This window comes from Myzus persicae, unplaced genomic scaffold, assembly GCF_001856785.1.
Source record: "Myzus persicae strain clone G006 unplaced genomic scaffold, MPER_G0061.0, whole genome shotgun sequence".
Taxonomy (NCBI): domain Eukaryota; kingdom Metazoa; phylum Arthropoda; class Insecta; order Hemiptera; family Aphididae; genus Myzus; species Myzus persicae.
This window is the reverse complement of record NW_019103025.1, coordinates 289,976-303,181: the sequence shown is the minus strand read 5'-3', so window position 1 is coordinate 303,181 and position 13,206 is coordinate 289,976. Positions and strand designations below refer to the sequence as shown.

General features: G+C 33.3%; 1 protein-coding gene across 6 annotated transcripts in view; it reads right to left on the bottom strand.

The window, feature by feature from the left end:
- LOC111033585 (zinc finger protein squeeze-like) overlaps positions 1-13,206 on the bottom strand; it is a 158,745-nt gene that overhangs the window by 105,619 nt on the left and 39,920 nt on the right. For 2 of the 6 annotated variants that reach the window (XM_022314387.1, XM_022314388.1), the window contains exon 2: positions 916-1,422. In XM_022314387.1, coding sequence (XP_022170079.1) covers positions 916-1,422 — 507 coding nt within the window. Of the gene's footprint in view, positions 1-915; positions 1,426-11,930; positions 12,959-13,206 lie in introns of those variants that run through there. The other 4 variants (XM_022314385.1, XM_022314383.1, XM_022314384.1 and 1 more) reach the window with 4 other exon arrangements.

The window sequence follows — 13,206 nt, the reverse complement described above, 5'->3', positions numbered from 1 at the left end:
TTATTATATTGGCGTCAGTGGTTTCTTAATATTTTGGAAGGATAGTCGCAGCGGTATACGGTTCTCACGATTCTCTGGGCTACCGCCGCACGAATAAATCGGCTGCGTACCTATAACGGCTATAACCCTAAGTGCCTAAGTATAGCTGCGTGTCAGACGGACTTAGATTTTATTTGAGTACGAGCTTAAAGTTCAGCCGATACGATTTTTAAACGTCATAAGAGCTCGCGGGATAGGTAGTTGATTATGCGTAAGTTTCCGATTTGAACTTGGCAATCTGTTGATTTTTTTCCATCTATACGAATGAGAGGGCAATAGATGATTGACAAATATAATATAACTATCAATAACAATAAAAGAATAATTGATATTGCATATTATAATAATAATAATGATAATTATTATTATTTTATTGAAAGCTGATTGAGTGACCTGACTTAGACGTTGGGAGTATAACATGGACGATGGTCGCTTACTATGAAATCACTATTCCGTTCCACGTGAGATTGTTATGAATTGAGTCGTATGGTTGACTTGAACAATACTTATAATATAAGTCGACTTAAGTGTAATTATTCGTATAATGAACAATTTTTTTTTTAAATTACTACCAGAACTACGTACTGACACATCTTAACATTTATAAAATTAAATAACCTGTTAAAAATTCGAAGGCTATTCGTTACTATGATATTGTAACTCGAGCCACCTGTTATAGGCCGTTAAGTAAATACTACCAATTGGAAAACTCACTACAACCCCAGTAGAGTTAAAAAGTTTTAAAAATTTACTTTTTCCTGTAGTTAATGCCAACCATTTCTTCATATAAGTAGATTGAGTCAATTCTTAATATTAAGTAGCTAATAATAATAATGCATAATATAATCGTCATGCTTAAAACATGTTGTTACTCACCACGTCGACGGCCGGCGTGTTCCACATGTAGTGCATGGCGTTGGCCGGATCGGCCGGGTGATGATGGTGATGCGGGTGATGGTGGTGGTGATGTGTGGCCGCGGCGTTGTTCATGTGCTCGGCCATCATGGACATCCAGTGCACCAGTCCGGTGCCTCCCGCCCCGGTGGCCGCGCCACCTTGCTGCTGTAGGTGTTGCGGGTGGATGGCAGACCCGGCACCGCCGACGCCACACTTGTTGCCGTTCAAGTGGCTGCTGTTGTTGTTGTTGTTGTTGTTGTTGCTGCTACTATTGTTGTTGTTGTTGTTTAGGCTACCGGCGCCGGGGCCCAAGGTCTGACCACCGGTCGCAGCTAGGTTGTTCTGCTGCTGTTGTTGCTGCTGTTGTTGTTGCTGTTGTTGGTGTTGCTGTTGTTGCTGCTGTTGCTGCTGTTGCTGTTGCTGCTGTTGCTGTTGTTGCTGCTGCTGCTGGGCCTGTTGCTCCGGCGACGGCCACAGGAAAGCCGCCTTCTGTCGGAAACAAAACAGAAAACGAAAAAAATCCATCAAGAACAGATAATAATATATAACAGCAATAATAATAATATTACATAATATTCGGGTGGTTGTTACAGACATCGAACGTATACTTCGCGCTATTTATAAACCTGCACCAAATCTCGATGAAGTGAATAAAGCTCAAAATAAATAAAATATTTTCCACTCATTGCCGGTAAAAACTTTCATTTTCGAAACACGTGCGAATTCTTCACATATTATTATTATTATTATATTCTCACTCGTGCGTGTGTGTGGGTGTGTGATGCTTGCAAGCAAGTGAGCAGGTAGAGGTAGGTACTTTAAATCGCATACTAACGCCGCGCTATTAAATTTCTAATATTGTAAGGTTATATTTTTCCTTTGTTGTACACGCTGTGGAAAAATTTACAAAAAAAATATTTGTAATAACGTAGACGAGTTATGTTTGCTCCGGCGCGCATACAATTCCTCCCTATTTTACTATATAAATCGCGCATTACAACGTTAACGTTTTTCATTTTCGATATAGGTTAACCTATCTAGGACCGTAATTTTATTTCAAATTCAACGTTACCCATAATATATTACATTATTCTACACGAGCCACTTTAACAGTATTATAACGGATTTAATAGATGTGCGAAAAGTTCTCGGCGTATTCATTTTACACATAACAATTCATTCCTGTACATATTAACAATTTATAATATTATAATAATTACCCATCGCCTGTGTACATAGTAGTTTATCCGGAAATCAGGCGAAACCCACGAAAATTGATATTCGTGTGTAGTAAACTATGTACATAATGGCTATAGGTACCTAGTTATTATTATAAATAATATTGTTAATAGGGTGAAGCCCGATGTGACCTTTTTTCCTATTTCGTATACCCTCCGATTGTGGCCCTCGGGAAGGTAGGAAATATTGTTTTCGGTAGTAATTAAAACTAAACAAATATTCCGATTATATCTCAAGTATTTTGATTTAAATAGAATACAGCGAGTTCACATTAATTTATGAAAAGTTTACTTTCATTTCACTTCTTTTATTTATACGTAGACGTAAGTGTTTTTTTATGAACTAACATATCTTTGGGCCGCAATCGAGCATCACCGATTTTCATAATCGTCGATGAAATATAGGTAGGGGAAGTTATGAAACACTGTGAGTAGGTTCCTACCCATAATTAGTTGAATCAAATAAGCATTGGGCTAAATCTAATAAAAATTATAGGATACATTATTGTTATTGTTCAGTTATAATAAGTATGGACGGATAATTATTTTTACTGAAACCGAGTAAATTTATAATTTGTATAAACCTAAAACATAAGGAGTATTTTATTCTGTAATAAAATTTTTTTTTATTTAAGTAAAAAAGACATTTATATTAATAATATTGTGATGGGAATCATTAATTTACAGGTACGTCATTACTCATTAGTCATTACCAATCATGGTACATGTATGATAAAATCAATAATTCAAAAAAATAGTTTTTTTCTGTAATAGTAATGTCAATTAGGTAGTAGAAAAATGTAATTTCAACAGTAAATTTAAAATTTAAAAAAAATATATAAATACTGAATGTCACTCTCTCTGGCCACTACCATTGCTAATTAAATATAAGTAAATTCAACGACTGCGTAACCTCAGTACATAGTGAAGTCCTAAATGTGCAGCTTTATTAATTCTGAATATTCCTTGAGACTTAATAGTATTTGAATATAAGGAGTTCCACTTAGTTTTGAAATGTATATAGGACAAGGTACAAATCGAAATAATTTGTTTAATGATGTCAATAATAAATAAGTTAACATAATAAACGGTGCACAAATTTTACAACTTTGTATTTATATTATTTTATTTTTTAAATACGAAGAGTGTATTCAAACAATATAATCTCGGTGATTTACTATGACTATTGTTTTCACCTTTTAACTATTGTTTTTTTTTTATAATAACACTATATGTTCATATTATACCTATGTTATACAACTAAAAACGAATCTTTTACACCACGACAGCTTAGTACGTATGATGTGTTGAATACTTAATAATATAAATGCTTTGATCTCAAATTTGTTAATTATATTATTTATGTATATATATTCATTCATTATAGTTTCATGTTTCAACAATCGGAACAATTAGACTCTAATGTTCTTAAAATTGTATTCGTTTTCATTTAAGGAATTCGTCGATTACTTGACACGACATTATTATTGAATATTTATTTCTCATGTCAAATGGACACGCGCGTACGTCTCGTTATAATATAATATAAGCTTATGTTTAGAAAAAACAGCTTATATGTATATGTTGTTCAACACGTGTAGATGCTGAAACGTCGAGTTAGCATCGTTTATAAAATAATTTTACTTTCGAAGCAAATTTATATTCATGTAAGTATATAGTATATACCTAAATAATATGTTATCTGTCTTAGTTTTGAATAGTATAGTAAAAATACTTAACACAATAACATTGACAATATATTATTATTATTACTCATTTAAAAATTAACTGCATTTTATAGAATTTTAATTTGTGAAAAAGCGATAGGAAAATTAAAAATCGTCGTATTAATTAATAATAATAAAGTTACTATATTATGTCAAAGGAGGAAAGGTATAAAAGTTGATTATATATAAAAAAATATTTAACGTTGTCATCACATATTATACGGGTCCCGCATTTAATATATTATTAAACCGTGTGTAAATACGAAAGATAAACAATATATAAAAAAAATAATTGACCTGTAAATTATATTAAAACGTCTGTTTTTAACCCCCCCATTTTAAGATTCAGTCTGTACAGTGTACAGGAATTATTTCCTCAAACAGTTTTGTTCGTTCCTTTGATTCGTCTGGATTTTTATAGTTAGTCTTCATATTATTAAACTTATGCTATTCAATTATTACAAAACGTACCATATAACTTAAATACCTAATACAGTTTTAAAATTTAATCCGAACATATTGGCGGAACCTTTGACTTTTGTATTTTTCTTAATAAAAAGCGACACATGGTCATTTCCTACACAAGTTTCAAATAAAACGGGTTTAACGTTAAGGACTTTGACCTAGTTCGTAAGTTATGACTTTTGGTCGTTTCCGTATAACCACACGAAACTTCTAAAGCGTCGGACAAACGTTTTCTTCTTATCATCTAATAACACTGCACCGATTCTTTTGAATGGAGATAGTAATTTAGTTAGCTAACAGATATATAAAATATTATATATTATGTTATTATATATCACTAAATTATACATCATTTTCCATAATTTTATAAATATAAATGTTTAATGTATGAGTGAGTAGGTATATGACGTGAATCGACATAATATACAGTTCGGTTGGGATACACTCCCAAAGATATTATAATAATATATTATGTGATATAGTTACGATTCGCGGAAACACAAAATGAATTTCAAAAAGAATAATTTCAAAAAACCAAGTTAGTGTACAACTTTTTCAAAAATATTATCTATTTTGTGATTAAACATCCAAATAATTAGTTCGACTCAACTTTAACATCCAATAATAAACTATTATGCATTTAATTAATACTACGTCTATACGTGCTTAATAATTTAGTGATAATATTAGTGAATAGTGCTACCTACGTTAAATTTGACTAGGTATGTAGGTACTATAACAGTACTATGTAGGTACAAATTCTATTTACTATTATCGTACAATTAATAATAATACGAGTATAATGTTGCAGATTTTCTAAATGTAATTTAATATTTCAATGTCCGAATGATAACGTGTATGAGGGTATAAAAACTGTATTATAATAAAACACAATATGGATGGTAACTATAGGTACACCTATCTATATAGGTATTGTGTTTTATTTTGTTTATCACAGTGTGTCAATATAAAATACAATGAGAACAAATACAATCGAAAATGTAACCAAGTGGTCGAGTTCTCCATTAAGTCGTACATTATAATCTATTACGTAAATAAATAGTATTATCTTGTGATTGTTTTATAAATAGTCCACGATTGTTTAAACGCATATCGCATTGTTACTTGTAAGTTATATTAATGAATAATGGTAAATTAAAAATCAACATAATATAGACAATAATGCATGTATATAGTACAATATATTTACTGTATATATTATTATGTTCCTAATATCGAATAAATTTTTGACTGGATATTTTAATAAAAAAAAAACGTTGGTCTAATGAATTATTTTTGAATAGATGTCACACAATGAAAGAATTTTCATACGCCCCAGAATTACACACGAAAGACATAATAATATATTATTTTGAATATACGATTTTGTATACACGCGGGTCGATGACTTTCTGGAAGTGAAATATTATGTAAATAAAGAGCCGACTGTCTTAAAAATGTTATTTAATACACAATTATATTATAATATATTATGTGGCGATTCCGTCAAAAATGAGCCACACGCGATTATGCGAACAAACGGCAATCCACACGAGTACAGACGCTCGTGTGCCCTTCTTATCATTTTTTTTCACGATTAATATAATATGTTATTATCGGCCTTGGAAATGAAAACTATACGTCGTGCACAGTGCACACAAATATTTAATATAAGCGTATAACCGCCTGCTGCACGTGGAGCACACATATCGAACAGTTTCGCGGTTAATTTTATTTAAAACAATTTTTTTTCCAACCGACTTTAGGAATCAATAAACGACATTGTACCAGAAACACATTGTACTGTAGGCATTAAAACTCGATTCAGCCTTATGGAACCTCACATGATAATAATAATAATTATTATTATTATAACGAATAAACAGTATACGGACTAATTATTATTGTTTACCGAACGAGAACAATAAGAACTCGTTGAAAGAGAAACGATGCCAAACGAAACATTGTCTGACGAAATTAGGGGAAGAAAGGGCTGAAAAATTGACTAATGCGAGTGGAGTACAATATAAATATAATTCTCACGTGTTGTTTCGTTAAAAAACTCGAATACAGTAGTAAAACCACTGGAAGTGTTAGGTGCCTACCTAAATAATATAGTTTAGAGCATCAGAAGTAAAATCAAAATTATCATATATTATAGAGGAATTTAGTGCTCTAAAGTCGGGGATGCAGAATCCTTAGTTCTGCAAAGCAATGTCAAATCATTGCATTTTAAAAACAAATTTTAAGTAATTTAAAATTGAAGTTTTATTATTAAAACTGTGGTAAATATAATATCAGAGTAAATATAACCACGCCAAAAGTCTATCAGACTTTGATATTAGCACCATATACTTTTTTTTTTACTTTACACTATAAAAAACTTTAACCTGTAAGGCTGTAACCAGTGATTTTAGCTTAGTGTTTTGAGCACCATAAAGCGAGAGAGAGAGAGAGAGGAAGAAAGAACTTTTATAAAAAAAAAAAAAATCAAAAGCCGACTGTCTGTCTAACAGGTTGCATATAGTGACACAGCCTATCTTTTAGACATTATATGTTTTACAATTATTGGAGTTCAAAATATAAATAGTAAATATACAGTTGATTGATAAAGTAATAACTTATAAGGTATAAAATATAGATTGCAAATGTAATAATGTTTTAAATATATTTTTTTTATTATTTGTAACTGCATAAGAGACTTTAGAGATGTTTATTATGACTTATGAGTATATACATATACCCAGTATACCACATAGGTACATTTAAAAACAGTGCATTATATTAATATTTTATCCGATGCTTTTTGTTTGAAGATATTTTTAACAAGGATTTTGGATATTTTATGATGGTTATTGGTTAATGAAGTGATAAAAATTGAACAAATATTTATAATAAATGTTTCCAAAACTATCTAAAAGACCTCAGCGTTAATAGTAATTTATCAAAATATATTTGTTTATGGAGCTTTTCATAAATTATTGAGACCAATTTTGTAAATTTTAATTATACTTATTGATTTTTTTAAATGTTTAGTCAATAGATTCAATTTTTTTAGTTTGCAATGGAATAAAATTTGAGGAAAAAGTGACACTAAAATCAAATAACTTTATGTTTTATAAATATTTTTTAACATTCAATCAATATTATGATACCAGATGAAATATAAATAAAATAAAGTTGAGTATAATACCTAAATGGATTTAAAATGGTAAATACAAAAATTAGCTAAAATTCCAAATTGGTATAACTACAGTCATATAATCTGTTTTTGTCTTAATTGTTAATTATTGATAGTGATTACATTTTCAAAATTCTATTAGTTAGTTGCATAGTTGCACAATTATATACCTATCTTTTACGGTTTTATTATTTAGGAATACTATGCATCACTACTATGTAAATGATGTCACAGTTATTTTGTTTTCAGGCGTTTTAAGGTTGTATAAATAATTACCATAAAAAATCCAATTATATTGACCCAAAATCTCCTATTGAAAAATGTTAATTACATTTTTTATGCGATAATACATAAAATAATAAACTTGTGGCAGTAAAAAATTTAAGTTATTATTGATTCTGAGTGGAGTGATAAATGTATTGATTTTACAATATGGTGGGGTGTGTGTGTTTTTTTTAAATATTACAACTCAAAAACGAATAACTGTAGATATTTGACATTTTCACCCAACTTATATTAGCATTTTCTGAATACGATCAATTTTTTCAACAATATTTTGACATCTTTTGGACAATTTATAGACATTTGGTATTTGACATTTTCGATTTTTTTATAGGTTTTTTTTTAAATGTCAATAAGAATTTTATCCCACAGTCAAAAACCTTGAAAATGTAATACAAGGTTTCTGGTAAGTTTTTCTACCAATATCAAAAAAAAAAAAACTTGGGCACTTGGTATGGTAGGTGTCTAGTTGGGTCACTGTAATGGATGTGTTTAATTTAAATTCAATGATATAAAATCATTTTATACGATTAACGATTCTGAGTGAAGACGGCGGGTCTGCTATATTACTCAGGGCTTCAAAACGTTTTTATAACGTTGAGAGTACAACGTTAAAACATTAAAAAACCGATTGAAATCGTCAGCGGATAACATACAGCCCGATATAAGTAAACGATAAACGATTGAAATGGATAACGAAACAGAAACGATGAACAATAATATAGTTGCTAATATCGAATAAGGCAACAAAAAACGATTAATAATTGAAACATAAAATTGCCAGAAAAAAAACTATCAGTAAAATATACTTGGTAATATTTGTAAAACTGTGACTTAAAATACTAGTCATCTAATCAAAATAAAATAAATTTAAATGAAATTCAATTAACTTCTGAACTTCAAACGTAAAACTCGAAATTGTTCATAACGTTTTAATTGTTAATCATGCTAAACGCATAAATTGAATAACGTTCAAATTCTTTATATCGTTTAACAGTCAATTAACGTTTAATATACTTATAACGGTAAACGGTATTAATGTATTATTATTATTATTTTTTTTTTTTTGATTTAAGCCCTGAAGTAAGTGTATTTTATGATATTATTGCTGTGGAAGTAATTTATTTTACTATTAGCCTTTAGTAATACAGTAATACTCTATAGGTTGATTAATTGCATTTTAAAATGACATAATCGTGTGTAAATAACACAATAATATACTTTGAGTACTCACAAATTATATTTTAAGTTACAACAAAATAATAAAAAAAACGTTATTCTTTGTCAACATATCTAATTAGTAATTAAGCCCAAATTTAAGATATCTTTGAAAAACAGTGTTTATATGTATTTTTATATTTTTTAATTACGGTATGAATTACTTATGTGCAATTTTGTTTTAAAATTTCTATCTTAAGCCATGCAAATAAAAAGTTATCAATTTATCATTTTACAAAACTTTCAACAACAAAATTATTTTCAAATTTTTGAGATTTTGATGAATGTTTTTCAAAAATTGATCATTCATAAAAAATTATTATGGATTTAAACTCGACTTTTTTGACCAAGCAAAAAATATTTGATCAACATATCGATAAAATTGCAATTTAAAAAAAAAACTATTAAAAATCGAAATTTTTATCTTATGCTTATAAATTATAAATAGTTAAAAAAAAATCTAAACGTTATTATCGAAAACTCTTATAAATATTTTATACTGGTTTTAAGTTATAATTTTTTTTTATAATGGATATTCACCAGTAAACTATCCATTTTTACCCAATCAATTTTTGACATTGTGTTGTAACTTGTAATTGAAAAACGAATAACGTAGGTGTGTGAATCTTTCACCAAAATGTGCTTATTTTATCATTCTATACATAATATGATTTTCAAATATCTTGTCTCTTTTTTTAGTAATTTATAGATGATTCATTTTCAATTGGTACTTGAATCGTTTAACGAAGATTATTCTATTAATGAAGTTTTCAAACTCAACATTTACTAAAAATTAATTCAATTAATATTAGTAAAACAAATTACTTAAATATAAATATGTCAAAAGCAAAAGCATACCTAATATATTTAGTAAGAGAAGCCGACCGTATTCGCTCAGAATCGTAGCTCATGTTTAGTAATATGTAATACCTACGTAATATAATCATTTAATTCAAATTTAACACATTTATTACACCAGCGACACCTAATGTAGGTTCTATACACAGCGGCACTTAATCGCCGCAGTTTTCAAAATTCAAGTGTTCCTAACAACCTCAATAATATTAGATATTATATTATTATGCGTGGTCGATCTAATCGAATAACCTGGCTTATTGCAACGCTATGTTCGGTGAATAGTAATATTGTTTTTTGAAACCACTGTGAAAAACAAAAAAATGATTTTCCCACTAGCACTGAAAATAACTGAAAACCATATGCAGACTGCGGAACGTATAGTATTGTGTGTATGCATAATATATATGCCTATATCATGTAGGTACGTATCGATCGAGAACGAGTTTTGCGGTTTAGAAAGGTGACATATCGACAGTTGTCGAAAGAAACATGTAATCCGTGACTTAAAAATAATTCCAGGAAAAATACGTAATTTTTAATTTAGAAGCAATAACTGGCGTCCCCTGTCGACGTTTAGATATTTAATTTATTTTGCTCTCCGGGTAAACAATAATGTCAATAAGAAAAAAAAACGATACCAGCTAACGCTTAAATACCGTACACAGAATATGACACCTGTATATTATCGCAGCTGAGGGTGTAAGTCCAACATGTCCAAAGTGCCCTTTTTTTGAAATTGTTTACATCTCGATTGCGGCTTTTACAAAGTATAACGACCAAGGTACCATTTAAATACTTTTTTCGATGGTTATTTGAACTTGATAAATAATATTCCGATTCGTCTTACGAATTTTAACACAAATATAATAAAGCGAATTCGTATGAACTAACAATATTCGACACGAATGGTGGTGCTTCTAGTTCTATAATGGGGAAATCAGACGAACTACAAGATTAAATGCTACCTACAGTGAGACGCGGCTGCTTATACTATGGATAAGCACAAGGAACCTATAAAAACATATTATACAAGTTGCATACAAATTAACGTATTGATATAACATTATAGATTCGTTTTTTTATTTATTGTACACGGTTTAAGATTTTAACTGATTTGTCTATAGATTGGAATGTGAAAATCCAATAATTAATACATTTTTATAGAACATCATTACTTATTGTTCCATAACAAACTCATTTTAAACGTTTGAAAGTTATATAGAGAGCATACCTATAATATAATAATAAAATAATAATATTATTAAAGGTACACTATTATGAGTTTAATAATATAGCTGTTATGTTGATTTAATATTTTCCAAGACTGACTTATATACGATTAAAAAGTTAATGTTCTGTGTTATTTAATGATTCATAAACGTTAATTCGTCAGCTAATATGTGTGTGAGTGATAGGGTGCTATCGGGATAATAATTGGTACGCAATAACTCCTCTGCAGTTATCTATTACAATAATATAAGAGATGAGCTGATACTTGTGGAATTCGGAGGTATATATGACGCTTAGTACTTTATAATTAGTATATAAAATAATGTATTACAGGAAAGAAAAAGCTGCGAGGGTGGAAGGTGTGAAGGAGGAAGGGTGAGAGGAGTAACCACCGGCTTAAATGCACGGCGATAACGTTATGTAGTTCAGCGGTGTTTTTATTAAGTATGTATTAGTTGCGGGAGAGGGTGCGGTGGCCGGTGAGACATAATAGGGGATGATGAAGATTACTGTGTAATGATTACGCGCGCGGCGGTCTCGGTGCTATAAGGTGCAGCGTTTCGCCCTAACGTCGGCGGCGGCGGTGGCGGCGGCGCCGTTGGTAATGAAAAGTTAAATAACACGTGCGCGCTGTCTGTGGCGTCGGCGACGGTGGTGGTTTAAGAATCGCGCCAAAAACGGCCGCCACCGCACACCATCCCGCCTCTCGCGGAGCAGTAATTACGACCTACCACCCAACCACCCACCCATCCACCCACATGTCCTGTCGGGAAACACGTCGCGCGCGCTCGTCACCTCCGGGCCGCCGATTTTGTGATGGTGTCCGCCGCTGTCCGCGTCGTCGTCTTCATCGTCGCAATCGTCGTCGTCATCGTCGTCGTCGTCGTCGTCACCGTCGTCGTCGTCGTCGTCGCCGGACGTGCAGGCTCCCGCGGATCTGTCGCCGGCGGTGGCGGACGGTTGCTGCTGCTGGTGATGGCCTAAGAGTTGATGTTGGTGATGGTGACCGGCCGCCTGCAAGTGCAAGCCGTGTGCGTTGTGCAGCGCGGTGACGTGGGGATGTCCACCGACGCCGTGGTGGACGTGGGGGTTCAGTTGCAACTGTTGCTGCTGCAGCTGTTGGTGCTGCTGCTGCTGCTGTTGGTGGTGCGCTTTGACGGCTTTGCCAAAAGTGGCGGCCACGTTTGCGGCCAACAGGCGTTTGTAGTACAGAGACGGGCTCAGCATCAGCGATTCGGCCGGCCGCAACTTGGCGGCCGCAGCGGCCACGGCTGCGGATGTGGCAGATCCGCTGGCCACCACGTCTTCCAGTGCCGGTCGTACGGTCGGTGGTGGAGACGGTGGAGCCGGTGACGGTGGAGATCGCGGTGGCGGCGGCGGCGGCGGCGGTGGTAGCAACGGTGGTGGTAGCGGCGGTGGCGGAGGTTCTGGTGATAGCGGCGGTGGAGGCGGTGGTGGTGGCGGCGACCGCGAAACCGCATCGTCATCGTCACCGTCGCCGCCGCCGTCATCGTCGTCGTCGTCGTCGGGCCGCTGTTCGTTTCGCTGCCGTGTCGTCATCGCAGTGGCTGGCGGCGTGGTGACAACGGAAACAATATTAATAAATTGTACTGATGTGACGGCGGTGGCTCGCGCTCTTCAATGACGTACCGGCGAGTTCACCAGCGATACGTGACCGTTCACCGCGATTGTTAGTATTATGTGTGAAATTGTGAGCGTTTTTGTGTGTGCTGAGTTTTTTATGTGTGTGGAAAATGTCTCGCGCTCGGGAAAACCGTACAGAACGAACGATGCCGGAAAACTGAGAAGGGGAAAAAAATCGTCCGCGGCGAGCGCACACACACACATGAGATACATGCAAGACAAAAAGAAAAAAAAACCTCGGGACGAAGAAAAGGAACAGGGTGGGCATCGTCGCGACGACGTCGGGGAGGTGCAATATGAGAGCGAGCGCGAGACGGTGGAGTTAGTGAATAAGAGGGAAACAGAGAGAGCGAGAGGGAATGAGTGAGAGGGTGTGAGAGACAGGGTGAGAGAGAGGGAGTATTGAATAAAGGTGGGTCGCGGAGAG